The sequence below is a fragment of the Lampetra planeri genome, chromosome 3 (genome assembly GCF_965212315.1).
Source record: "Lampetra planeri chromosome 3, kcLamPlan1.2.h2, whole genome shotgun sequence".
Taxonomy (NCBI): Eukaryota; Metazoa; Chordata; class Hyperoartia; order Petromyzontiformes; family Petromyzontidae; genus Lampetra; species Lampetra planeri.
In genome coordinates, this window is record NC_136109.1 from 18,403,215 (window position 1) to 18,431,067 (window position 27,853).

At 44.1% G+C, this 27,853-nt stretch overlaps 2 protein-coding genes across 5 annotated transcripts; one reads left to right on the plus strand and one right to left on the minus strand.

Moving 5' to 3' along the window:
- Positions 1–169: 169 nt before the first annotated feature.
- ABCD3 (ATP binding cassette subfamily D member 3) lies at positions 170–22,279 on the minus strand. Of its 4 annotated transcripts, none has more exons than XM_078622505.1 (24): positions 22,140–22,279; positions 20,546–20,582; positions 19,609–19,707; positions 17,596–17,684; positions 14,312–14,381; positions 12,916–13,013; positions 12,088–12,211; positions 11,571–11,627; positions 10,724–10,866; positions 10,081–10,150; positions 9,767–9,836; positions 8,820–8,917; positions 7,850–7,941; positions 7,312–7,403; positions 6,207–6,279; positions 5,540–5,603; positions 5,105–5,182; positions 4,171–4,236; positions 3,669–3,758; positions 3,183–3,302; positions 2,684–2,788; positions 2,095–2,151; positions 1,580–1,672; positions 289–418 (listed from the first exon to the last, which is right to left on the minus strand). In XM_078622505.1, the coding sequence occupies exons 1-23, from the start codon at positions 22,247–22,249 to the stop codon at positions 1,595–1,597; spliced, it is 1,980 nt and encodes a 659-aa protein (XP_078478631.1). In that variant the 5' UTR covers positions 22,250–22,279; the 3' UTR covers positions 289–418; positions 1,580–1,594. The 4 variants fall into 4 exon arrangements, with proteins under 4 accessions (XP_078478612.1, XP_078478620.1, XP_078478631.1 ...); XM_078622498.1 differs by having other exon boundaries at positions 293–421; XM_078622486.1 differs by having other exon boundaries at positions 170–1,672.
- Positions 22,280–22,357: 78 nt separating this feature from the next.
- On the plus strand, positions 22,358–26,491 carry NDUFB7 (NADH:ubiquinone oxidoreductase subunit B7). Its single transcript, XM_078622516.1, has 3 exons — positions 22,358–22,957; positions 25,097–25,265; positions 25,947–26,491. Exons 1-3 carry the CDS (start codon positions 22,846–22,848, stop codon positions 26,029–26,031), a joined length of 366 nt encoding a protein of 121 aa, XP_078478642.1. The 5' UTR covers positions 22,358–22,845; the 3' UTR covers positions 26,032–26,491.
- Positions 26,492–27,853: the final 1,362 nt, after the last annotated feature.

Here is a 27,853-nt window from a genome sequence, read left to right on the forward strand (position 1 = left end):
TCCTCCCAGGCCTACTCGACTTTAAGTGACCTTGGCACCCTGAACCCCTCGGCACGGTTACAAAATATTTGCGTAACGATACCATCACTATTGGGAAGCTAGCCAGCCAGACAAGTGAGCTTGGCATGGATTCCCAAATTACCCTTACCATGCCAAGCCATAGCTCGTATTTTGTAAGCCATGTGGCACCATTTACGAATGGATCTACATTCTTTCACCCGAGTTGTTACATAACGGGCTTAAAGGTAGAAGATAAATGCTCCATGATTGATGTTTCTAAGTTAAAATCACAGCTGTGTTTTTCTAATAAAGTCACAGCATACAATTCCAAATTTGATACATTTTAAAATGGGACAGTGCAAGTTAACCCAACCATGCGACAAACCTAGTTACAAAAAAAATGTTGATCCTTCCTCTTCTTCTGGAAAGAGAGGGGGGCAAGGAGGATATCGGGGAAGTTAATCCATGGTGGCATGTTTCTTGAAACATTGGGACAAAAACCAAGCCATTTTCAGTCATTCTTGAAATTGCTTAGCACGGTTGCAGTCTGCTTTCCCATGGTTTTGGAATGCAGCATGAGTGGAGGGGTCAATGAGTATGACAGGCCAATGCGTACTTGATGTCATCTGCTTAGTTTAACTTCTCAGCTGTGTGTGGAGGGGGTGGGATTATGACACATCAGGTGGGGAGGCAGCCTCATGACATGTGACGTCCTGAGGCGGGGGAAAGCGAGACGCTCACAAATCTCAGCCGTTATGGCACAAACGCCAAGGCGTATCCTTTAAGTGCTGGATTTTTGTCAAAGTTTTGCACAACTCTTTATTCACAATTTGGCCAGTTTTAATTAGTGAGTGTCTAAGAACTATTTTTTTTTAATAAAGTTTCGTACATAAGGGATTAAGCTTTACGAGAGTTATCGTTCCCTCCCCCACGTTAAGATAGAAGAACAGACAAATGGGCAAAATTGATACACTCTCATGCTTTCCTACCTTGGTTGAAGTGTCAAAACATTTTTGCAGAATTGCATAACATAACCCATGCCTATATTAAATGTTCCTAAGAACATTATATTCCAGTTTCTCAACCCCACTCCCTTCCCTCTGGCTACCGAAGGTAGGGGAAGAATATAAAACAAGACGAGTGGGCCTGAGACCAGACAGCCTCATGGAGCATGGAAATGTGGACCTCGGTCCAGGTTCTGATCCTGGACTAAATGGGCCATTGCTCGGCTTGTGGAGCCTGCAGTTCCAAGTTTCATGAGCACAAAGACATGCACTGAATTTACTCACCAATTAATCCACCCAATCACTCGCCTACCCACTCATTGATTAATTTACCAATCCACTCATCCATTCACCCACCGATCTTCTTACTCACTCATTCACCCAACTGCTTGCTCACCAACCCAACTACTCACTCACACACTGATCCACTCAACTAATTTTATCCACACACACACATCCACCCACCTACTCACTCTACGATCAACCTAATCACTCACTCACACATTTCCCAACCAATATCAACCTCCTTCACTGCAACCCACCAAAGCTGTCTCTAATTGACCACTCTCACTCACTCAAGAATTACAGGACTAAGATCCAAACTCCACGGTGTCAGAAGTGATCGCTTTGAATTCGTAGTTGCCACGTCCATCCATGTGCAGGTAAAACTGGTGAGAGACACACGCATATACTCATAAATATACACCCGACACATAAAAATGTAAGTATGAAATAAATACTAATATTGTCCTTTATGGAGGGTTTGAGACAAGTGCTATTAGAGTGGACGTATTAAAGGTCGCTAGCACAGCACGACGGCACACATACATGCCAAATATATTAAATATAACCACACATGCATACACATTTTGGTGGTGCTGTTTATTGTACAGTAGTGAGTGATGGTGTTAAGACGAGCAGTGATGGTTTGTGGTGTTGCTGATTATGGTGATGACAGCAACAGTGGAAAGTAATTACGGTGAGAGTGAAGTGATGACGGTGAGAGTGATGATGGTGACAGAAATGATGATGATAATGATTTTGGTTATGTGGTGATGACGATGATGTTGGTGCTGTTGGTATCACTCACGGCATGGTGTTTCCAGAGTGATTTCCTGTGAGACACTGTGAAGAGCGTAATGTGAACCTGGGGACCGAGAAGAGGAAGAAACGGCCGAGATGATCCCAAACACTCGCCCCAACAATGGCACGAGCCATCACACATAACCTTAATACTAGCACTAGTTTATAGCTGCCTACACCTGTTAACTGCTAAAACTATTGCTGCTGACACCAATACAATAAGAACCACCATTTTTGCTGCTGTTACTATTACTTATGATGCTGATATGGCTACCGCTACTGATTTTATTACTGATACTTGCGACTTCTACTACGCCGTGTGTTGTTACTAAGGTTAATACTGTAACTACTGCTGCTGTGGCAAATAATACTGCTGTTGCTACGATTTTTACCATGACTAATGCATAACCTGCTGCTACTTCTGATTTTAAGGTGACTAATGTTCCAATAGTTACTGACACTTCTGTTACTACTGTTGCTACCAATGCCACGACTGCCGGTAATTATGTTTATACTGCTGTTGCAGTCAGTTCTCCAAATGCTGCCACTTTGTTAACACTACTACTGACACCGCAGCTACTACTGCTGCAACTCACCTTCTTGCAGTGGCTGTAGATGAAGTCCTCAACATCGACGCTCACTGCGCTCGTGCACTCATCCAGGATAGCGAACTGCGGCTTGTGGTAGAAGAGGCGCGCCATCTAAGGCATCGTGGGAAGCGACAGGAGCAACATGGAAAAAAATAAATGGCATTGTGGATAGAGTTAAGAGGAGGGTGGGAGATGGAGCAGTCAATAAAACAATTGTAATATGGGAGAGGGGGATTGTAGAAAAGGAGGGATTGTGGGAAACAATATTGTTAAAAATTGGAACTGATAGGGGATTGCAAGAAGGTAGTGGGGGATTATAGGAAGACTCAAGTGGAGGGGTGGCCATGATGAAGGGGACAATGGGAAGATGAAGACAGAGAAATCTGCGAGAAAGGGGGCCTGGGAGACAGATGAGGAATGTGGGAAGGCTAACAAAATGTGCAGCCTCCACACCTTGGCATTACAGGTTTATGGGAGAAAGCGTGTGGAAAAATCACACACTTACGGCCATTCGCTGCTTCTCTCCACCACTCAGTACGTCCATCCAGTCCTGAACGCTATCCCAGCCTCCCTCCCTATCCAGGATGTGACCAAGTTGCACGTTGTCCAAGTAGTCCTTGAGGACCTGCATCAATAAAAGCAGGAGTATAGGGGGGCAGTAGCAGGAACATTATCAACATCATCAATAAAAGCAGCATCATCATGACAATCAGTGTCATGATCAACACCACAACTACCAATATCATCACCACCAACATCATTATTTCCATCATCAGGACTACACTATTACAAATAGAACCACCATTATTAACTTCAACAACAACCACCGTTCACCACTAAGTGGCGGTGACATCACCACGGTGCTTGTGCCATGCTAGGTTTACTGAGGTCATGTGAAATATCAAAGGCTCACCCACCACCATCACCAAGATCACCACCATGACGAAAAAAAAATCAGAAAAACCGCCATTGTCACCACCACCACCATCACCTTGTCAGAGACGCCCTTTTCCCGCTGGTCTTCAGGTGAGTCAGGGTAAATCACTTGGTCCCTCAGGGTTCCGAGGGTCATGTACGGCCTCTGTGATAGCAGAAAACCCATAAACAATTCAATTGCAACCGCATTCTTCTCCCAACCAACAAATCCACATTCCTATTTTGGATATCAGCATCTCAATGGGATGATGACCAATGTTGACACTTCACAAAGTGTGCGCTTCTCAATTAATCCACTCCGTAAATTGTTTTTCTAATCATGATGTTAATGATTCTGATGACATTGATAATGCAAGCAATAATACAGTTGATGTTACAATGCTGATCGTCCTGATGTTAATGATTCTGCTGTTGACAATGGTTGTGAAGATGATGAGGATGCTGATGATGATGATACGGACCAGGATTTAATTTTTCAACCTTTGGAGTGAGAGTTGAGTGTGTTAACCACAGGCCCCGTAAAGGTTCTCACGAACAAATAATGAATTATTCAGTACCTGTGGGACGTAAAAGAGCTTTCCAATCTCTGGTTTGGTGAGAGATCCTCCAAATAAGGGCCACAGCTGGGGAAAACAAAGAGACAAAGCTGTAACACCAACAAACACCAACAATGACACTTTGTGGTCGGTGTTTGGCTGAAATGAAGACTTCAGTATTTCTGGCTCAGTGTCTCCTACATAGCCACTGTTAACCTGATGCCCATTCATAAGAGAGAAAGACAAGCATTACCCCAGTTCTGCTAGTGTCCATTTTTAACATAGTATATCCATTACAAACCCTTTGAGGAAACACTCAGACCCAGGGCTCAAACTCATCAGTGTCGATTCAGTGTCTCCCCAAAGAGCTATTGTGAACCACCCTTAAAAGAGACATGCAGATTCAGGGACCCCAGTACCTCAGCTGTGATAGCTCAGTGTCTGGCACAGCAACTATGAAGCCCTCATCAAAGAGGGCTTCATAAGGGTTTGAATCAAGAACCTCTGGTGCTGGCTCAGGGTCTGATTAACCATTATGATCCTGACAAGGCAAATAAAACAAGAAAAACTCGGTTTTTTATCACACCATTCACACAAGACCCACAGCGTTTTACAACAGAACCCCAGTAAAAACCCCTTAACACTAAAACTAAGAGGCAAACAACCGTAAACAGATGGATATGAAAGAGAAAATAAAATTGTTTTTACACGAGCCCTAAAAACCTCGACTGACGTAACATCCCTAACGGTCTGGGGCTAGGCGTTCTACAAACGAGGCGCCCGACTACCGATTCACCCATTGAACGCAGATTTGTCATTGGTACACTCAGGTGCAAGGATTTGGTGGATCGAAGTTGCCGGACAGGCGCATACAGTTTCAGCAGATCACCAAGGTATAGAGGAGCTAACCCCTCGAGAGAGAAAGTTACACGCGTCATGTGGAAGTAAAACTCACCTCTCCCAGCACTCGGAAGAGCGAACTCTTCCCGCAGCCGTTGGGGCCACAAACGAGGACATTTGTCCCAGAACGCACCTGCACATGACATTGGGAGGGAAGGGACAGTCAAGGGTGAGATAAGTACATGGATTCAAGCGGACTGGCACACCACATCACAAAAGAGAGGTGAAAATATTAATCCCGACCACGATTCTAACCATAACCGTTATATTATCCCTGATAATAAACATAATCCTAGCAATAACCGTACATTAACTGTACTAATAACTATAACCTTAACCCTTAAACTATCCCGATTATAAACTATAACTGGGACACTACCTTACCAATAACCACAACTATTTACCCCTAAAAATAACACTAAAACTAACTACTCACCCTAACGCTGACACTTAACCCTGTCCTGCTGAATGTGATAATGTATCAGGAGACCTCGAAGGAGAGGTCTTTGATGAGGACGTCTCCGTTAGGGGTGGCCAATGGGACGTGTTCAAACCTGTAGCACAGCGAGACACGAACTTATGCATACCAAAATATACACATACACACACGTATAACACACTCATACATTCTATATTAATCATTGTACGATCATGAGCGATGACAACGGTGTGGGAGGGCCTTCACCAAACAGTGGATTGATCATGGCAAATGATGATATACATTCAGAAAGACACAAAGACAGAAATCCCTCATATAGCCTGTAACAGACAATTGGGACAAGTGCTGTTAACGAGCACATGTGAAGGCCAGCATAGCACCTGAAGGGGTGGGTGGCCAACACAACATCTGCCTGCCTTTGTCGTTCCAGTGCTGATGTTTAAACACTGCACAAGGTATTCAATGAAGACTGAGTCGACCAAAGGAAGGCCCAGAAGAGGTTCAGATAATCGCCTCCAATATTAGTAATTGCTGGGAATCGAACTCAGGTCGCTGGGTTTATAGCGCAGTGCATGAACTACTGTACCCCAGCCTCACCCGCCCCCCCCTACACAAATAAAAACACAGAAATGCACACACACACCCTACTAACTCTGGAGATGCAGTCACGAGCCTTGGCTCATAGCAGGTTCCTTCATGAACTGTGTTAAGCCCTCACTTGATGATGTGGTCGGTGAGGATGACTTGTCCTCGTCCAGGGACAAGTGGTTCCGTCTCCTCTTGAGAGGCGCCTTCTCACATGCAGACACGCACACACACACACTTGGTTATATGCACACACACTTGGTGAAATGCACGCACGTAGATATACGCCCTCACAAAGGGGACACACATACCCATAGTCACGCGCGCGCACACGACAGACAGATATTATTCCCGTACCTACACACACAGTTACACACACAATGAGACGAAACAAATTAGCGCGTAAAGACAGAACATATTAAACATTACAGACAAGAACAAGACAATGATAGTACAAAGTGTGCAGACGGTACAGAAGAGACGGTATAAATGAGACAGTAAATACATAGTAAGCTTACATATGCACACATGCATGCAGATGAACATACACACAAATGTGAAGGCAGTTTTCCCATTTTACCATTACAAACTATTGTGAAAATCATTCTCAGTGGTCGAAAATTCAGGCTGGCATGACATGAGGGATAGTGTGCAGAGGTCGCAAACGGGTTTTGATTCCTTACCCGTACCCGGCCGCAACAGGGTCGCAATCGGGTACCCGTACCCTACTCGATACCCGGCTACCCGTACCCGGCCGGGTATCGGGTAGGGTACGGGTACCCGATTGCGACCTCTGGGATGAAGCCATTTTGCAGGTGCGGGTGGGTTGGTTCTAGGAACTTGAATTGTGAGAATAGACAAGACGTTGGGAAATGAGTGACAAACGGTGACTCACCAGTGACTCACGGCCTACCCGTACCCGTACCTGGCCGCACCAGGGTCGCAAACGGGTACCCATACCTGTACCTGTACCCGGCCGGGTACGGGTAGCCGGGTATCGGGTACCCGATTGCGACCTCTGATAGTGTGGCCAGAATCAGGCTCAGCCGAGTTCATCTTCCCAGTGCTAATCCTGACACAATGCATCAGGTGATCAATTAAGGATGAGCTGACATACGGGTGGCCCAAAAAGGTTCAACTATCACTCGTATTAACCACAGCTGAGAGTATAACCCAGGTGGTACAGCTCACACACTCACACACAATACGCTCACACGTACAAACGGTCAAGGAATCACCTCGATCGTGCGATGTCACCATCGTCCGTTCGTATTTTCCAGCATTCAGTTCCTTCAGCACCTGCATGAGTTCCGTTATGCGAGCGGTGAACCTGAGAGCAATAAAAAGCTGGGTTTGAGCCCTGACTCTGGGTGCAATTCTCACTCTCTCAGCGGGTTCATAATGGTCATATCTGATACAATGAGACAGCGCTGCCGAGGACCTGGGTTCGTGTCCCAGGTCTGCACGTTTATCTTACTCTGAGGAGGTTCATAATGACGGTTTTCAGGTTCATAATAGTTACGTAAATGTGATGGTTATCATGAAGGACACGTGATGAAGCTAGTGAGAGTGTTTGGTCAAGGACAGAGTAAGTGTTAAGTGTCATGGTCCGGTTTAGGCTATGGATTAGCAGCAGGATTAGTGTTAGGGTGAGGGATAAACCTATGGGCTCGTGTTCGCGTTATGGGAATCAGCTAATTTTAAGACAAGTGCTTTGGCTATGGGCTTGCGTAAGGGGTTGGTTAGTGCTCGCGATATGCAGCATTGTGTTTATACCCAGCAAGTCGGGTCATTTCTCTTCCAGCCAAAACAATCCGACCCAGTGCTTGAGACATCCTCAACAACATCCTTCCACTCTGGTAGTAATCCTGTAGCCGGTCAAGCAGGCAGGCACACAGACACAAAGACATAGGCATACAGACAACACACCCACACAAGCAGAATTATAGACAGATAGCAGCACAAGGATGATTACATAATCCTTGTACTGCTATTTTAGCAGCCCTGGTCTAGCACGAGCAAGCCAATGCCATGAAGAAAGCTGTCTCTGGCGCAGAGCAATCAGTTTCAAGAACAATGCACACATTTTGAAAGTGATAATTGTTTTGCGATTGCATTGTCCTTGTAGTGCTTCTTTTGATGGCCCTGGTCTAGGACGAGCAATACAATGCCATTAAGGAGGCTGTCTCTCGTGCAGACCAATCAATTGCAAGGACAATGCATACATTATCAAAGCAAAAATGTATTCGCATTCTTCACCACAAGCTTGTGTGGCTACGTAAACGTGACACCTTGTAACTGGTGTCTATTTAATGTTTAAACATCTTAACACCTTATATTCACGGCAGATGAAGATATTTACACATAAAGACACACAGATATGAAGACAGGCACACAGACTTGTAAAAAAAAACCACTGGCATCCACTTCAAAAGGAGCATCATCTTTATAAAGCCTATCTCCCCTTTACGCTCCACAAAGAGGCTTTAGTCACCATGGATTATCCTGTATTCATAAATCGCAGCATTTGGATCTGGGCTCGAAAGAATCGAGAAACTAATCATTGGTGACTGGGTCAAGACATCAACTTCACGACACACATGACAACCTGGTTTAATTATGGGTGACCAAAAATCACGTTTCAAACCCAAGTGCTCGGGGGAGCAGCGGTTCAGCGCCTCTGACATGACCATTATGATACTCCCGCGTCAACCGGTCACCACAATCCATGGTGAATGTCTCTCACCTCCAGCAGCTCGGCATGGCTGCTGGTGAGGTGGCGAGGGTTGTTATGCTCCAGAAAGGGACGACTCACGACCAGGTAACCCACCACCGTGGCAACATCTGGTGCATACACACACACAAATACAACCGTTTCTATGGATATATACAACATATGCAAAACAAAAAGCAGAGATCCCAGCATAGCCTTCCAGACATTTGGGGCAAGTGTTGTTGACGAACATCTATTAAAGCTGGCTGAACACACGAGAAGGCCGCCTTTTGTCTCCCCAGTGCACATTTACACATCGCACCAGGTATTCATTCAAGACTGAGTATCGAACGGAGGTCAGGACTGGTTCACATATCATTTACTTCTGACTACAGCCATGGTCATGAATCAAATGCAGGTCACTAGGTTTATAGCAGTGTGAAAACTATTGTACCACCACTCCCCAGATAAAAACACATACACACTTTACAGTTAGAGATCCACAGTGACAGATCCCCTAATGCCTTATCGACTGTTAGGGCATCGTCTATTCACGAGCACCTGTGAGACCCTGCACCATGCTAGAGGGGGTGGTGTAGCAAGCAACATACCCAGCCACCTTTGTCTCCCCTGTGCCAACATTCACACACTTCACTATGTACTAATTTAGAGTTGACATAACCAAGGAATAATTCAGATACCACTTTCCACTGATGATATCCATGGCTGGGAATTGAACTGAGCTCATAGTGATTGTAGTGCTTTGTTTTACACACACACACACACCGTCTCCAAAACTGGCTGCAGGAGATATTTTTTAGGATTGGAGTATTGATCAAAACTCGACTCCAGAAGACTGGGTCCAAGGATTAGTCTTGAATGGGACTTGGCTCCAGGAGTCCTGCAAAGCATGGTGGGTGTTTGCCATGATTCTTTGCGGTTTTCATAGAATTGTTATTGCTTTTTTAAACATGGCTCACATTTGGCGATGATGTCATCCACAATGCCCATGGAAAAGCGAAACACAATGAAATTGTGCAGATGATCGACCTGGGAACACAAAGACACAATTTACAAACCAAAAAACACCCAACACAATGAGCACAACACACATAGCACTGTAGGATTTAAGTTTGAGACGCGCATCGAGTCTACGAGACATTGAAGGTGGTTATGGTGTTGCAGGTGGTGATAGTGGAGGTGGTAGTAGTTGTGGTAATGTTCACTGATAACAGTAATGGTGGTGCTGCTGATGTAATAATGGTGGTCGGAGTGGTGAAAGAAACCATCTCACCAGCCGCTTGAACGTGTTCTTGATGGTCGTTTTCTCTCGTTTGTTGCCATTGTAAAAAGCAATCTCCTCACTGTAGAGTAAAAAGTCACGCACACACATCGACACATCAAAATTATGGAGATGATGCTGATGATAATGAAAATACTGCTGATGATGACGATGCTGATGATGATCGTGGTGATATTTTTGACAACAATGATACCAATAATATTAATGAAGATATTGATGGCGAAGCTCATTGCTGATGATGCTGCTGCTGACATTAATGCTACTTGTGCTGATAATGATAATGAAGATGATACATTTGCTGATGCTGCTGTTATGGCTGCTGATGCTACTGCTCCTGATGGTGATGCTGGTGCTATTCTCTTTAATGAAAATGCTGCTACAACTGATACTTCTACTGCTGTGACTGATCATTGATGCTTCAAAAACTGCTACTGCTGATTACGATACTAAATGATATCAAAAATGAAATTGCTGTTATTGCTGATATTGCTGCTATTGCCAATTATAACAATAAATACGCTGCACCCAATGATACTGCTGATGCTATTGATGATGATGACGAAGATGCTGCTGTTGTTGCTCTGGCTTGCTGATGGTGATGCTGCTTGTGCTTATGGTGATATGGGGTCCTTGCCTGTTGGTGATGAGCCGCGAGTTCACGTATCTGTACTCGCCCTCGAATCTCTGCTCCGTCATCGTCATCTTCCCGATGGGGCGACGCAGCCTCGTCAAGAACAGCCCCGACACCATGAGGTACGAGAGCATTGCACACGGGCCCTGCATACATAGGCACAAACGTACAGCATATACACAAAGACACATGCAAACAGACACACGCGCGTGTGCGGTAATACAAACATATATACATGTACAGCCCTTGTGTCAAGTCATTGCCTACAGATTATGTTAGCCGACAGAGAATGTTCGGGAGAGTTTTGTTTGCGAGCAACTCATTAAGGCAGATGAGCATGAGAGATTGGCGTGGCTGCAACCACGCACATCACCTTTGTTTACACAACACACCGGGTACTCATGTAAGTTTGAGTTGATCTAGAGGAACCCCAAGACCAGTTCAGATATCACTCGCCACGGATGTTGGGCCAAGGCCGGGAATAAAATTCAGGTCTCACGGTTCGTAGCCCAGTGTGCTAAACCACTACGCCCGTCCACAACACATGTAAATATTCACACACAGAACTGCCGCCATTTGTTGCCATATGGTGGTGACGTCACCACAGCGCTTGTGCCAGGCTAGATGCACTTTGAGGTGATCACGTTGAAAGGCTCACTGACAGGTGTCGGGACAGACTCAGGTGTTGTGGGTTGACTGACTGAGATGACCGACAGATACACCACCTGTGCTCCCCACTCTGCCAACCATTTTCGACATGTACAAACACACATGCAAACACACATATACTGAAAACACCAGCATAGGCCAGGCATATTGCCAGAGATTGTGGATTAGAGTTCACGCTCACCTGAGCTCCAATGGCACTCGTCAGCCGGAACACATAGAGAGCGATGTCCAGTAGAGGCTGTAACAAAGTGAGTGAATGAATGAGTGGGGGTGTGAGAGAAAACAAGCAATACATTGGGTAACAGGGTGAGTGAGTGTGGGTTATAGGCTCAGCAGGTATCCTGAAAGGATGGCTACCGAGTGGATGAGTTGGTGAATGCACCAGTGAACAAACAAGCAAGTGATCGGGTGAGTTCATAAGTGGTTATATGAAAAAAAAAGAGTGAGCGAATGGGTGTGAGTGAATGAGCAAGTGTTTAACTTCCCGAGTCAATGAGTGTGGAAATAATTGAGCTTGTTCGAGAGTCATTGAGAGTGTTCATGTATGTGAGGCGTCGAGAGAGTATTTATGTTTGGGAGTCATTCAGTGATCGAGTGTTCGTCAGTTACAGAGTGAGTTTGAGTCGTCGTCGTTGCACATCATTGAGTGAGCTCGTGAATCGTTCAATGGGTGAGTCGACAAGTCAGCCTTCCCTCACCTTGCTCAGGTTGGAGTAAAGATCAACTACGCTGTTGCAGAATTTCTCCACATCCTGGGTGAGCAGCTGGTCGGCGTTTGCGATGCGATTGTCCAGGTTCCCCATCTTGTAGTACGTGTGGCCACTAGCACGGAACACAGCACTGTATGAGCATTGTATGCGCGAACCGTATGGACAGCACAACAAATGTGCCAAATGAAAACTGTACATAGTATATGCACTGTACGTGCGCTGCATGCTAAGGTTGGTTTGTGTCAACTGAAACCACGTCACACTGTATGCACTAACTGTATGAACATCACGATACACACTCTACACTCAAGAGTACTTTCACATGAGACATCATGTTACAGTCACACTGCACTGTACTCATACTGTGAATAAATGCAGCTCACTAAGCAGTTCCCAACACTGCATGAAATAGGTGAAAATTGTCTGGTGCAAATAGTACGGTATCAACTTACCATTTCAGCATTTAATGGTATAGGGATGTACTTATGGGTAAGCGTTAAGTATTGATCGTTACAGTGATGAGTACATTTCACTCCTCGGCAATCATGGGTAACTGATCATTAATGGAAGCAATTCCTCACCAATAGTACATTCTAGATATTACTGGTGGCAAGTAAAGTCTGAGTGCTCACTCAAATAAACTCTGGCCTCGCTGCTTACGATCATAGTTATACCAAAAACTAATGGTCATATGTTAGTCACTGCTTACCAATGGCGAGTAAGAGGGTGACTGCTTGTCAACATCATGGGTCTCTAGCTTACTGACGGAGAATGTATATCTCTTCTGGCCAATGGTGGGTGTGGGTCTCTACTTACTTGAGATACTGCTCGTAGAGGTACAGAGTAAGCCGGGATCGAAAGCACAGCTTCAGCTCATTGAGCCCGAACTTTAGCAGGTTGTTGACAACTGCGATCTGTAATAGTAAGCCATCAGACTCCACACTGTATGCAAGCGCAACCATGGCCTTCATAGCATCAATAATCATGGGGCATGGCAGAAACACCCTAGTTCATTTGTTATTTCTCATAAGCAATGTTAGATTTCACAAAGCTTATGAGCACATGCATGCACATTTCATTGTGCTCATATGAATGATGGCTTTTATGTGTTAAGGTTGTCATGGACACCATTGGTTATAAAGGCCATGATTAAGATGGCGTACTATTTCAATTGTTGAACCTGAAGATTGCTAGATTTTACATTGCTCATAAGTACACCAAATTACATTCAACAGTAAATACGAGGGCGTTTCAGTAAGCAAAGAGGCAACAATTATTTTTCAGAGGACATTAGTTTGCATGTTCATGTACAGCCTTTGCCAATTCACCTAATGCCAAAAGCAGAGAAGTCTCCTGGTTGCTCTTTGTGTGGTGACTGCACAAATGCTCTCAGCCTCCTGTAGAGCTGCCTTCCACGTACATCTTCTTTCAGAGTCAAAAGGGTCTTTGGACACATTATTTAATGAACTGTCCAATTAACTGCTCCTACACCTATGCCATAGACCGCTGATTTATGCCGAATTACTACCCACTTCGCCACCCAACAATCAACTTCTTTACACGCAATGGTAGCAGCAGTATGCTCACGTCCTGTTTGCAGCTGTAATAACATTTGTAAACGCTGCCATAATTCATACAGATGTTCATCATATTGCAGTTAATTCTAAAGTAAATTTTGCATGTCTTTGCACCGTGCTCTAATGAGCAATTATGCACGTGTGAGACCAATCACATTGCACATGCTTTCCAAGGTTCTTCCCCATTTACGAAGCAATTTTTACTAAAATCACACTGACATGCTATGGGAGTTCTAAAAGCCTCTTTACTTAATAAAACACCCTGGTGCAAAAGCATATAAACAGGCACATTTCATGGGTGATGAGTAGGAAGACGAGTGAGTTGGTGAGTGAGTTGGTGAGTGAGTTGGTGTGAATGAGTGGGTGATCGAGTAACTGATGAGCAAGCGGACAGACAGGTTAGCAAGCAAGCGAGTGGTTGAGATAATAAGTGGGGGTGTGTGTGTGTGGGGAGTGAGAAAGTGAGTGAGCGGATTAACGAGCCATTGAGTGAGCAGGATCAAATGAGCGTGGCAGTGAGTGCATGTGTGAATGTGTGAGTTATCGGGTGCAAGGGAGTAAGTGAATGGTTAAGCAAGGTGGAAAATAAGTGGACGGGTCAGTGAGTCACTGAGTGAGTCTGTAACCACACTTACAAGAGGCATTGCCCACATGAAGTTGAGGAGGTATTTCTTGAACAGCCCCATACTCCTCCCAATGATAGCACTAAAGCCACCAAGCCATGCACGGGGAGACCGAGGGGAGGGAGGGATGGGAGGGATGGGAGGGATGGGGGGGGTGAAGTAGAGCGAAGAAGCGAATGAGTGAAAGTTAACCAAGGTGTGTGAAGAACACCAAATGAATCAGAAGTGAAGAGCGAAGGGGGTAGGGCAGCATCATTCAAAAAAGCAGCCACCCTTCCCTGAACCCAGATCGACATTTCACTGTTCAGTAACAGTTCCCTGACATTCAGCGATAAAAATTTGCTCTTAAAATAAGACACAACCCAAAGATAACCCAGCCATCATGGCACGACATAAAATCAAATCAACAATTATCCATAACATTAACGCATAGCCTCAACAACTACCCTACAGCCTCAACGTGAAATCACACCTTCAGTCTCTCAATTTTCTAAATTATATGAAAGCTATTGGAGATTAGCTGCATATAAACACAATGGGAATGGAATTTGTATTGAACCCACATCCACAACAATTGTACATAACATTAACCCATAGCCTTGACACCAGCCCAGATTGCCTGGTAGGATGGGGATGGTTTAGTTTCATTTGTATGTGTTTAGGCAATTTGTTTACCTTTTCTTTTACTCTGCACTCCTATCATGTTTTTGTATAGTTGTGTTGTTGATGTAACGTTCTGACCCACCCCTACTGGACATCTGTGAAAAAGAGCTTTATAGCTCATCGGATTCCTCCAGTATAAACACATATTCTGATTCTGGGTTGTAAGCTGAACAGCGAAAATCTTTTTTTTTTCTCAAAAAAAACATGCGCAAACACGATACGAGCAGGATTTCCATGCTGGGTTTCATAATGGCCAACCTCGACTGGCAAAATCACCTTTTCTAGTACACATTTGTTATGCTATGCTGGCAAGACAGACATCCATCTTTAGATAAAAGATATTTAAGAAATGTGAATGTGTTAAATTTCCAGATTTACAATGGCAACGTTAGAGGTTCTTAAATCGTAATGAGCCAGGAGCACTCGATGCCTGGGCCTGGGAACACCTTTCTGTCTCGGGGGTATCATAAAGGCCATATCAATGACAAGGAGAGTTCTAGAGATCTTGGGTTTGAGCCCTGAGTCTGAGGCCGTTCATGAAGGGCATTTCAAACAATGTGTTGGCACCTTTGAGGTCCTAATTATGAATCCTGGTCTTAGCCGCCCATGGTTAAATCAGGTTGTCGCATCAGGTCTTAGTTCGGTCACCAATGATATCAGATGACTGACACACAGCAGACAACTGTTTATGGAGGGTGAAGAAGCGATGTCTAGTTTTGGTTTCGAGAGGCCTTTTTAAAATGAGGCTCGTATTTAAGTGGGTTTGTGGCGTCATCTTCCGAGGCTGACATTAATGATATTCATTGTTGTAAAAATCCACATCGCCATTTAAACCCAACATGAAAAACATGAAACATCACAATCCACAACCAAACCTTACAGGCGAGCAGAACTTTCTTTTTTTTGTATATTTTAATTATCTTACCATCGGCATCGCTGATATGAACTTAAACAGATGTCTCCTGAAAACTGTTGTATTCCGGCTGATAATTCCGCTATCGAATGGAATGGAACGAGAGAGAATCACGGGATGGAAGACCACACAAAGTGTTAACGCAATCCTTTTGGTCATGTTTTGGCCAAACTCCCAAAGGGAAAAGCTTAACATGCAGTGCTTTTGACACCATCGTTGTTGTCGTGTCTTGTTGGTTGAATGATGGTTTCAGGTGGTAACCACAGACACTAAGATAAAAAGCTGACTTAAGCAACACTAACAATTGTCTCTTTCGACAATTTTATTCAAATTGTGCCACTATCTTCATGTGATGAGACGAAATGTCCATTTGGCACTCCTCACGGTACACTGTGCATGAGCCTGTGCTCGAGAATGGCCCGCAGAGTCCAATATCACAGAACTACTTCTGAGATCTCTCAAGTCACCCTATTTATCCACACACAAGGTGCGCACTTTCCTAAACACCTTGCTTCAGAGAAAAAATGTACGCATGACAATAAAATTGCTCTTTTTAAATTTTCAGTTGAAATGTTTCCAAATTAAGTAAATAAAAAAACGTCAAGGTTTTTGTGCAGTCATTGGTGACTGAGTCGAGGCCATCCACGCACGACCACTTGAGAACCTGTTTAATGACGAGTGGCTGTCAATATTTAACCTGGGACTGCAACGGTGACAGCTCCTTGTCCTGGCCGCTTGAGCCACCCAACCACCACCTCTTAATCATCTTAATCAATTACCAGACAGTATCAGCATCACCACATTCGTTTATATTAAGGTATTTCAATATATAAAACTTTAACAATGATATCACTTATATCACTGCAATGTCAGTAAAAAAAAGTTGTACATAATGGAGCTTGACTCCGGTACTCGCATAACTTTTTCTCAAGATTTTTCCACTAGATGACAGACTTGCCCCAATTTTCAATCCAAGAGCGGAGAGCTGTTATGGGGTGTAAGGACACATGCCATTTCTTGAAATAATAAGGTTAAATTATGGTGGCACCTGTATTTAAAGTAAAAAAAAATTGTGGATCTGCGGTAATCAAGATATGGCCATGTTTGTGACGACAACAGAAGTGGTGGGAAAGATGCTTCAAGTCTAAGCAACAATGCTTGTGTTGAGGTGCTGATTTTGAATGCCAGGTCAAGTAGGAACTAAGCATATATTAGGAGTTGCTAGCAAAAAAGTGTGGGAACAGTCTATTAAAAAATAAACTCATCTTTGTTGTGCCTTATTGGCCATATTTCTATGTGAACAGAATACAATTGTAATCATATTGCAGCTTCATTCTGCAATACATCTCATGCATCTGTATACCCTCAGAGGACAAAAACACAAATATAAGCTCACTGCTATTCAAATGTGTAGTTGTGGAAAGAAAGAACGCATCATTGATCACGTGCCTTTTACCTCCCATTTACAGTATATATATTTTTAAATATGAGTACCAGGCTTATGCCCCCCATTCACTGTACAATTTTAACAGGAATTGCACTGACAAAGATTACAAAATTACTAAAATTATCTTTACTTATTTGAACCTGTTCATAAGAAACATAAACATCGTCGCCCTCATGAATATCATCACCATCACAATCACCGTCATCAACAGCAACATCAGCTTCATAATCATTATTATCCTCCTCATCACTATCACCGGAGTAGCTCCCTTACCTCTCAATCATTGTCCCGTTCTCAATCATCCACACGTCGCAGTAGGTCCGGGCCACCAAAGTTGCCGCCACCATAACCAGATACATTGTCTTAACCAGGTCACGTGGGTTGGGAGGTTGAATCAGGGAGGGAGTGAGGCGAGATGGTTTAGGAGAGGAATGGGGGAGGAGGAATTGGGGGGGGTGGTAGGGGAAGAATGAGGGGGGAGAGAGGAGACAGGTCAGCATTGGGCAAAGTTCAATAGGGAGGGTTCAGGGGCAATGGAGGGCAACGTTCATTAAATCGAGGAACATGAGGTTTTAAAATGAAGTCAGAATTTTTTGATGTATTGTCTTTCAAATTTAGCTTGGTGTCACTGTGGTCTGAGTACTTGACTCACAAGTTGGAAGGTTGAGTTCAAACCCTGGTCGGAGTCGATTCAGCCGATTACCATCATCGCCACTTCAATAGGAGTCTCGCCTTCAAGAGCCACCCCTCACCCCAAATTAGAGGGCACTTATTAACACCCCATAACAAGTTGTTCACCAAGTGTCGGTCATACAAATTTTATCTCTCAAGAGCTGGGCTTGGTTAAATAAAAAACAAGATTTACTATTGAAATAATGAAGATCAGGATGCCATTTTTCTTGTTTTGTTCCAGTCATTAGTGATCAGGTAGGTTGTGACACTAAACTCATGAAACACGGCGATTTGGTTTAATTAGTCAGCATATTAATACCTAGGATCCCTGTAGGGGTTTTACAATCTCTGTGAAGCCAGGATTTTAGTGGCGCTGGCTCAAAGTCTCAAACAGAGCCATTTTGAACTCCCAAGAGAGGCATGTGTAAACCCAAACCCAGGATATCAGTGGTGCTGGTGGAGCATTGTCAACATGGCCTTTATGATCTTCACATTAATGTGCAGCCCTTTGCCAATCCACTGCTGGATATGACTTCCCCTCTCCATGCCTATCCATAATGGGGTTTATATCACCATCCTTGACCACACTGGTCAGTGTGAGTTGGTGAGGGGGGGGGTAAACCTAGGAGCAGTTGACATATCACTCGTCACTGTTGTTAACTGTGGCCAGGAATCAAACTCAAGTCACTGGGTTCTGAGTGCAGTTATAACCACTGCACCAACAACACTCCATCACCATTCACCATTGAAGGCATTATACATCTGAGACAGCCATTGTGAACTTAACAGCTAGCTTTTAGGGGTGGAGAGCTTTCTTATCATTTAGAGGCTGTAAGTTGACAGAACATCTCGCTCACTAAATTGTGCGACTGATAAGACACACACAACTATGCCTACACAAAGGTCGCACACGTTCCCATTTCTGTGTATGTGCATATGCATTTTGGTGCATGACTGCATATCTCTGTATATATGGATATGTATGTGTGCGTGTCTAGATGTAACTGTATTTTTGTCTGCATGTGTATGTACAGTTAATGTGTGGATCTGGGTATGGATGTAAACTATATGCGTACGCATTGGAAATGTAATGATGCTTCACTGCATTTATTAAAATACATTGACACTTATGATACAAGCATATCCAAATGATATGTCATTATATTTTCGCTGAAAGAGCGACCAGTACTATAAAAACGACAGTATAAACTAGATAATTCAAACAAGAATGAAAAAACGCAAATTTTTTTTTTACAAATAATGACCTCCACGTAACAATTTGTCAAATAGTATGTGTGTCTGTACATGTGCAGACACATACTATATTACATACACAGACACCCATACAACCTTTAAACAGACTGTTGGGGAAAGTGCTGTTAACGATCACACACATTTTAGCACATAGCGTATCCACACCCAGAAAAACAATGACTGTCATTTTCTACTAATCAGTGGTGATTTCACCAGCATACTTGTGCCAAGCCAGGTGCACTTGGAGGCAAGTCAAGGGTCAAACTGAGGTGTTAAGGGGTTAGCCGAGTGAGATGACTGACAGTTGCACACACATTTCATATCACTTTCATATAACAATAACAACATCTAAACTCTTACCTCCTTAGAAAGCATCCCAGGCACCATGATTTTCAAAATCTGCCAAATTCGGCCAAAAAATGCCTTGTCAACAGCTGCCCTCTCTCTCTTGCCATCCTTCTGCACACAGACACATGGACAAGTCCCGTTTGCATCATCACCATCACTACTACCACCACCACCATCATCATGCTCACAACCACCATGTGACAAGGTAGAGGAACACCATACCTGTCGCCATCAAATGGGGTAACCCATGGGATAACCAACGTTGGGTGTGGTCGCCACCCAAGAGAAAAATCAAGGCAGATCTCACTGGCCGAGATGCAGTGCAAGGAATAGGAGAACCGGTTTCATAGGCTGCCATTTAATGTGCTGGCTTGCGATTGTGCAAACCGTGACAATGCGAGACAGCTGACCAGGCATGCACCATGCCTCTGCTCTTCAAGCTATAAATATACGATTATGCCTGTAGTTCAAGAGAGGAAGACTGACTGCACTGGGAGCTAATGTAAGCTGCCATAGAATGATGGGCTTACATAACAGAGATGAGAAAACAATGTGCTTGGTAAAGAAAAAGTGTATATGCAAGTCTACATGAGGGGATGAAACCAACGTTCTGTAAACCCAATGAAGTATGAAACCAAAATGAACTGTCTGGCAGCGTGTAAAAAGTAAACTGCACGAAAAAACTCTGTTAAACAACACAACATGATCACCGCCATCATCAATTATGCACACAACACCTTAATTTAGCCTGTGGGAGTTGTTGGAATGAGTGCTGTTAGGAAGCACCTATGAAGTCATTCGTGTGCTTTTTCCCACTCAATTTCAATACCTCAACCACGACATTTACGCTTCAAGTGAGAGAGACCCAAACATCAAATCCACATTCGCAGTAGTGCTAGCTCAGTGTCTCAGACACGGCCATTGTGAACTTCCTAAGGAAGAGTCTTACCGAATTGACAACAATTGCAAATCCATCACCATCTTTCCTAGAAAAAGAAAGACAAAATGTTTATTACCTGTCGTGTTATCAACAGCAAAGGCATCACATTATGGTTTATATATATGTTCTTGTACTTTACGAGCCTTCAAAATATTCAAAGTGTCTCCAATAATCAAAAGAGCAACGATTTGAGCTCGGTCGATACACTGGAAGAACACTGGTGACTTCCCACAAAGTGATACTATTTACTTTACCACCACATAGGGGATGATGATGACTGTTGCTCCCGATTCTGCTGCTATAGCTGTTCGCGATGGTGTTTACAACGGTGTTTTTTTTACTGCAGCTGAACAAATTGTTGTTTGCTGATGCTGCTAATGATGCTGATGATAATGGGTCAAATCAAATTAGCAATGGGTTTCAAAGACGATGACAGGATTCGCAGGACACGTACTGCGAGTCACAATGCAAACTGTAGGGGGCGTTTTTTATAGTTCAGAATCAGAGCCAGAGGAGGGGGAATTAATCTTTGCCTTACACTTCGTGTGATTTCAGGGAGGCAGAGTCGGTGAATTATATTTATAGGGAACACACTGTGCTCTGGATATCCTAAGGGGACATTCCTCGGGGAAAAAAAACATTCGATTTAGTGTCGTTACCTTCTTTAAACCAGGTGAGGGCCCGTTGAAATTCTGTTGAGGTGTCCTTGATTTAACCAGGTATCATTTGAGGTTATATCCCTTGTGATTGACGTTCGTGAGGTAGGTGCGAGTCCAGAGATGCATATTCGCTACAATGATTAAACCAGGTGAGGGCCCCATTTCAATGGACCCTCACCTGGTTTAATCGTGTACTTTATTTAACCTTGTCGATTTTTTTGCCGTCCTTTATTTAACCACGTTGACATTGATTGTACCGTATTCTAAACGAATGCCTTCCATTAGCCATGTTAATACCCCTTTCAACCAAATTACCAGTTGACACCGCTAATTAACGAGCCGCAGGGTACAGTAGTACATCTTGAATGACTGACGCACTTTCTGTACAGTGAGAGCTCATGACACACCTACACCAACCAGGCGAAGTTGATTCCAGCTCAATATTGTAACCAACACGAAATTTCAACCCGTGACCCTTAACACAGATTGTATAATAAAACCTAACACAGTTCACAAAAACCGCACCTATTTTTTTTTGCAATGTAAATGTCTCCCCCCCACCACCCAACACAAATGCCTTAGATACGTATGTGCGAGCAACGTTACGAACTATACACGCGTAGTTTTATGTCAACTCAAAGACTCGCACGCACGTTCACCTAAGGTCAACTGGAGCCTTTGCATTCCATACAGCGCTTAGGCGCGCAGCTCCCCACAGGGGAACCCGGCGCGTCAAACGTCGACCAATCAGGTCGCGAGGCCGCCATCACGCGACGCGCGCGCAGCCAATCGTGCTGCAGCGCCGCACATGCAAACTACGAATTCCAAAGACACTTGGGCTGCTGTCCGAGACCCATTGGTAGTGACGTTCGCATCGATTTACCGACGACGGGATACCGAGAAGCGCCGCAGACAGAGCGCGAGGTGGCGGCAATCGCACGTACTTGGGCGGTTTGCGCTGGCCGCGGCGTCGGGAGAGGAGGTAGCAGGCGATGAAAGCGGCTGCCGCGGCAGAGCCATTGGTGCGAGTGAACAGCTTGCTCAGCGCCGCCATGTTGGTAAGGGGAGGTCGTCCGCTTCCGGCGCGGCTTTATATAAACGTTGTGACGTCATCGCACCGCCCCCACCTCTCGCCCCGCCCCCTCTTGGCCCCCCCCACCTCCCAGGGCTGCTCTTTCATTTGGTCAGACGCCGTCTCATTCTACGTCACGATTAATGACAATTGAGAATGGGCGTGGCTTGTAGACAGCGTGGGCGGAGTCGTCATCTGCGAATCGATGACGAGCGGCATGACGTCAGCGTTAGGGGGCAGAACTCTTCGTTGCTGTGACGTGACCGCTAAGCCGCCAATCGGCGTTGATATTATCGATGTTGGTGTCACCAAACACGATTCGATTCTCATGATCGATTTTGGATTATTTCGAATCCCTACACGTTGTTGAAGGCGAAAGTACCTTCGCCGATTAATGCGCGCCAAAAGTGGGAATCGATTCCTGGTCGCACACGATGCCTAACGTGCAAAGAATCGAATGAGGTTATCTTCGCAGATGGAATCGATTCCTCGCCCTTCTTAAGTCTTTGAGCGGCTGCCCAACTTAAATTAAGAAGATTGGTGAATATCGCAAAAAGCGTCGACTGACTTAGGGCGCGATGGGGTCGCATTTCACGCGCCGCTACGTGACGAGCACCGAGACCGAGCCAGACCCGCAAAGCAAACCCTCGTTTGACCCCAACAAGGGCTTCGGCGAACGGCAGGAGAGGGGTGAGGCCTTCAAACCTGGCGTCACGGGGCAAACCGCGGCACCTTCAGCCTTTGTATTTTATATTCGTGTGCGATTTGTATTCGTGCGTGTGTCTTTAGTTGCACGGGGTCAAGCAGTATACGCTTGCTGACGTTTGCGTGCTCGTATTCATTTGGACAGTGCAGTTACTATTAAGCCTGTGACCAAATCTGGTGCCAGAAAGATGTGCCCAAGCTATTTGGTACAAGACGGAGGAATGTGCAGTGGACACCCACGGGATATCGTGATGATGATTATGTTGACCACCAAATAACCCGCACTGTGTCACGTAACGTCAGACCGTGTAAGCTAAGCATGTGAAGAGCCTGGATTTTGTTTGGTTGGGCGGCTGGAATTCAGTTGTCATGGGGCTGTGGTGCGTTGTCGGCAGCAGAGGGCACTGCTGCAACATCCATGGTACTGTGACGGTGTACGCTTATCACTACAATGTGCTCGTCACCACAGTATCATTAAAGTGCCATGTCATCGGGGTGTACTCCGTGCCACCAGAGTATACTTGTGTGTGCTTTGTATTCGTGCCACGATTCACAGTAACGCCAATAACATTGCCTTAAAACAAAAGTATAGAATAGATGACGTTTCAGGCAATTACCCTCCTTATCACATAGCACAGTAAATGGTCGTGGCTTTTTTCCAAAAAGTTCCAGAGAAATTGGGCTATCAATATATGATGTATTTTCATTCTTCACCCTTCAAACCCTTCTGATATAACATTTCATACGTCTAGGCCTGAGGACAAACAAGTTTAAAATATCCCCCCCCCCCTACATTTTATGACGCCCAAAACCAAACATTTACTTTTTCAGATTTTCCAGTTATGAGCAAATTAAATCGTTATAGCCCTTGGAGAATACCATTTTTCGTGTTTAGTTTGTTGTCTTTCCCCTGCACCTCCGATTAGCATGGTTGGCTACGTATGGTGCGAAAGAAGTTGAACATTAGTATTTACATCTTTAAAGGTGAGAGAGTATATGTACGTTAAACTCATGAAAGTTAAACCCTTCCAAGTGTTGTTGTTTAAACAGATGATGCTGTAAAATATTGCATCAGAAGACCAATAGGTTGTTGAACTCCAATGGTTTATATATGACCAGACAAACCGTTGCGTTTAAACTCTGTCCACAAGGTTAGCTCATAGCACATCCAATGTTGCTGGACTGTGCTTGACGGGACTTGGAGTGTTGTCTTTAACATTAGGCCAATCAATTAGCATTTATTTAATATGTTATACATTCTAGAGTTTGCCTGATTAAATAAATGCAGATGGAAAACATTGCAGCTGAAAAAACAGAAATGTATCTATTTGTATGTGTATTATTTTATGATAAAGTATATGATTATATACGTGTGTGTATATGTAAAACATCTATTTATCCAGAAAAGTATTCCTGAATCTCAAGACTGGATTGGGATGTATAGAATTATTTGGTCAGTTCATTCATTAATGTTAGCATTTGCGAAGACTGCCCAAGTACCCAAGAAAACCCATGCATACAATGGGATGACTCAAAAGTTTCCACAGATAGATTCAATAATCCATTGCTGCGCTGTTGTCTGCTGGGTACTACACAGCCCAAGACGACAAAACCTGGTGGTCAGGCCTCAACCTGCTTAGCTTAGCTGGTGTTCGGGCCAAACCCTGCTTTGTTTCTGAGTTCTGATAAGGCCATACACATTCCAATTGTGTACAAATGAGTGATGATGTGTGGTGGTTAGCACAATGCACTATGAATTCAGCTAGCTGAATTTGATTTCGTGCCAGAGCTAATGCCAGTGGCGACTATCTGAATCGGTCCTGGGCCTCTGCAAGGTAAACTGATTCCTGTTTGGTTCTTTCGGTAACTACGTGACTTTACCGAAAGAACCAAAGAGTATGGATTCCTGCAGTCACGAAAGCTTAAAATCAAGATTGAGAAGCTGTTGTGCGTAAACATCAGCGCTGGAGAAACAAAAGCAGCTTGCGCATGGCGTTAGACACACCACCCCCTCGTGTTCCCTGGTGGCCTTCATAGGTGCTCACTAACAGCACCACAAACGTCTGTTATGGCTCTATGGAGAGGATCTTTATCAATGACTGCGTGTATTTGTCTGTTTGTCAGTGATGGTGGCCACGGCGGAACAAATGCGTGATGCTCAGGTACCCGTAGATCTCCGTGACTACTGCGCCCACCACATGATCATGTGGCTCAAGTGCAAGCGTGACAACTTCCCCGACATCTTCGCTTGCGGCCACCAAAAGCACTCGTGGGAACAGTGCCAACACGATGAGTGAGTACACTCGCTGCTGTGTACACACGCACACTTACGTAGACGTCATTTTCAGCAGCAGCTATTATCCACTGCTGGATGAAGGCCTCATGCCATCGCCATCCTTCATTGTCCTTGAACTCCACAATCCATCTCACTCCTGCAAATTATAACTGATCTCATTGCTCCATTTTTGCAGTGATTGATACTTGATACTCCTGTATGTATGTATATTGAACTTCTTTCGCACAATACATAGCGAACCGTACTAATTGGATGTGCGGAGGAAGGACAACAAACTAAATACAAAAAGCAGTTCTAAAGAAATTAGATTTCAATGTAGATTTAAAAGTGCATAGCTCCAGTGGCTTCCTAACATCGTAAGGAAGAGCGTTCTAGACGGCTGCAGAATCAAATCGGAAAGCACGCAATGCAGGTACCCTCCTTTCCATTGGCTGCGAGTGTGTCATCAGTCCAGTCTGTCAGCTCATCATCTTGTTTAGCAATGTGTCCTGCCAAAGCCCACTCACTTTTATTAATCATGAAAGTACTATCTCTAACTTGTGTTTATTCCCTGATCCAAGTGTTCTTGTTTCTGCATCTAATTTTTATTCAGAGCATAGATATCCCCATACTTCTTTGCACACTTTTCCAATTTGTTCATATATGTGTGTGTGTGCGTGCATGTCTCTGTGTGTTTAGTTACGTGATGCGCATGAAGGAATACGAGCGCGAACGTCGGCTTCTGGAGAGAAAGCAGCGTCTGGATCAGAAACAAGCAGCATAATACACCTGGACACATATACATACACACACAAAGACATCGACCCCCCACTCATCCTTATAGAGACTGTTGGGGCAAGTGCCATTAGCGGAGCACTCATTAATTCCAGCATTGTGCACAAGGGGGCAATATGGCCAGCAATTCACCCATTCGGTTTAGTCTCCCCATTATCGATGTTCACCCACCTCACCGGCCATGGCGGGGAATTGAACTTGTGTCACCACATTTGTAGCTATATGTGTGAACCACTGTGACACACGCACGCACACAAGCACACGTACACAAATCATACCCCCCACCCCACCTCCCCACAATCAAAAGGCAGAGCCTCTCACCATAACTACTTTCATGTTCACACACTCGTGTGTGTCCCTGCACATGTGAGCAGGCTGGCGCATCACGACCTGCCCATTGGTTGTGAAAGAACATTGTTCGCGAATAAACTTCTGAATAAATCGTTAAACTTGGTGTTTGCGTTGCGATGTTGAAACGTGTTTGGTTAGGAGGTTCAACCAAGTTTGAACGCAGGACGTAAGCGGTGTTGGCTCATTTCTTCTGACAAGACCATTATAAACCTGAGACACTTAGAAGCATAAACTGACCTTGAACCCACAATTTCGGCTTTGATGCCTCAGTGCTTTTGACAAGACTATAAACCTAACAAGAATTTGAACTGAAAGAGATGCCCAGTCTCAAAGCTAAAACTGGAGATGTTCGCTCATTTTTTCGCACGGCCGGTATGAACCTGACACGGTTGTGTGTCGAATAATAATTGTTTTGATGGCAGGATGGCACAGTGGTAACACTTGTTCTCCCCCGAGTTCTCTAGTTTCATCCCATAGCTACATAAAATACCCAAAATGTCACTTGTATTGACCAAACATCTCAATGCTGAAAAATCACCAACAAATTACTCAATTTGGATTTCACATTGCAACATACGTAATATTCTGAAAAAAATTACAAACCTCAAAGGAGAGACTTGTAGATTCGAAGCTCAAACCCAGGATTTGTGTCGTTTTGCCTTGGGTGTCTTTGATTTATGAACCTACCCAACGTGATGATCATTATAAACTCACGTGAGAGGGACAGATACCACATTAATTGTGCCTTCAAAACAGCCAGCTTCGTGTCATCTGCTCATTAATGTTGAACTATGAATGGGAAACGGAATGAATGAATATTTCAGAACAATGGAATTTTCTTGCAATGTACTAATGAACATAATATTAAAACCTTTTTGGAACGAAAAATCAAAGACAACTTTTAATTGGGATATTGTTGCTCTTAAATGTTGGAAACGTTCCAAAATCAATGGCCAATAGTAAATGCTGACATCGGCTTGTTTTCTAAACGTGCCTGGCACGTGCTTTCCCTGTGGTGGCAACTGTTTGCGTTTTGTAGATTAGAACAATGCGTACAGGACTAATCTGAGCGCCGTTTTCGACTCGTTTTAAACATACAATTGCGTAAGCAATTGTATGTTTAAAACACAATTGTTACAATCATATTTCTTTCACATCCGAATTACGGTAATTATTTAGAAACTCACAATTATCACGGTTATGATGAGCAATCATTCAAATGACTACAGTATAATTAAATACTGTACAGTAAAATACAGCTTGGCTTTTATTCACACGTGTGTTCATCAATAATGTTTTGTGGAAATATATATCGCGTCGGTCATGCAAATTGGATATCAATCGATGAAGAACCACGGACAAGCTGAGAGGCAGCCAAGCCAGGTAGTGAGTGGGCGTGACCAACAATTGCCAATGCTCTGCGTTCCTCTACACATTAAGATGTTATCAGCCAATGTATG

Coding starts and splice junctions, on each gene's coding strand:
- ABCD3 (XM_078622486.1), bottom strand. CDS start 22,249: ATGGCGGCGCTGAGCAAGCTGTTCACTCGCACCAATGGCTCTGCCGCG. Junction 11,628..12,087: donor TTTACTCCAACCTGAGCAAG/GTGAGGGAAGGC, acceptor ACTTTGTTACAG/CCTCTACTGGACATCGCTCT. Junction 7,942..8,819: donor GCCATGCCGAGCTGCTGGAG/GTGAGAGACATT, acceptor GACCGGCTACAG/GATTACTACCAGAGTGGAAG.
- NDUFB7 (XM_078622516.1), top strand. CDS start 22,846: ATGGGGTCGCATTTCACGCGCCGCTACGTGACGAGCACCGAGACCGAG. Junction 22,958..25,096: donor CGGCGAACGGCAGGAGAGGG/GTGAGGCCTTCA, acceptor TCTGTTTGTCAG/TGATGGTGGCCACGGCGGAA. Junction 25,266..25,946: donor GAACAGTGCCAACACGATGA/GTGAGTACACTC, acceptor CTGTGTGTTTAG/TTACGTGATGCGCATGAAGG.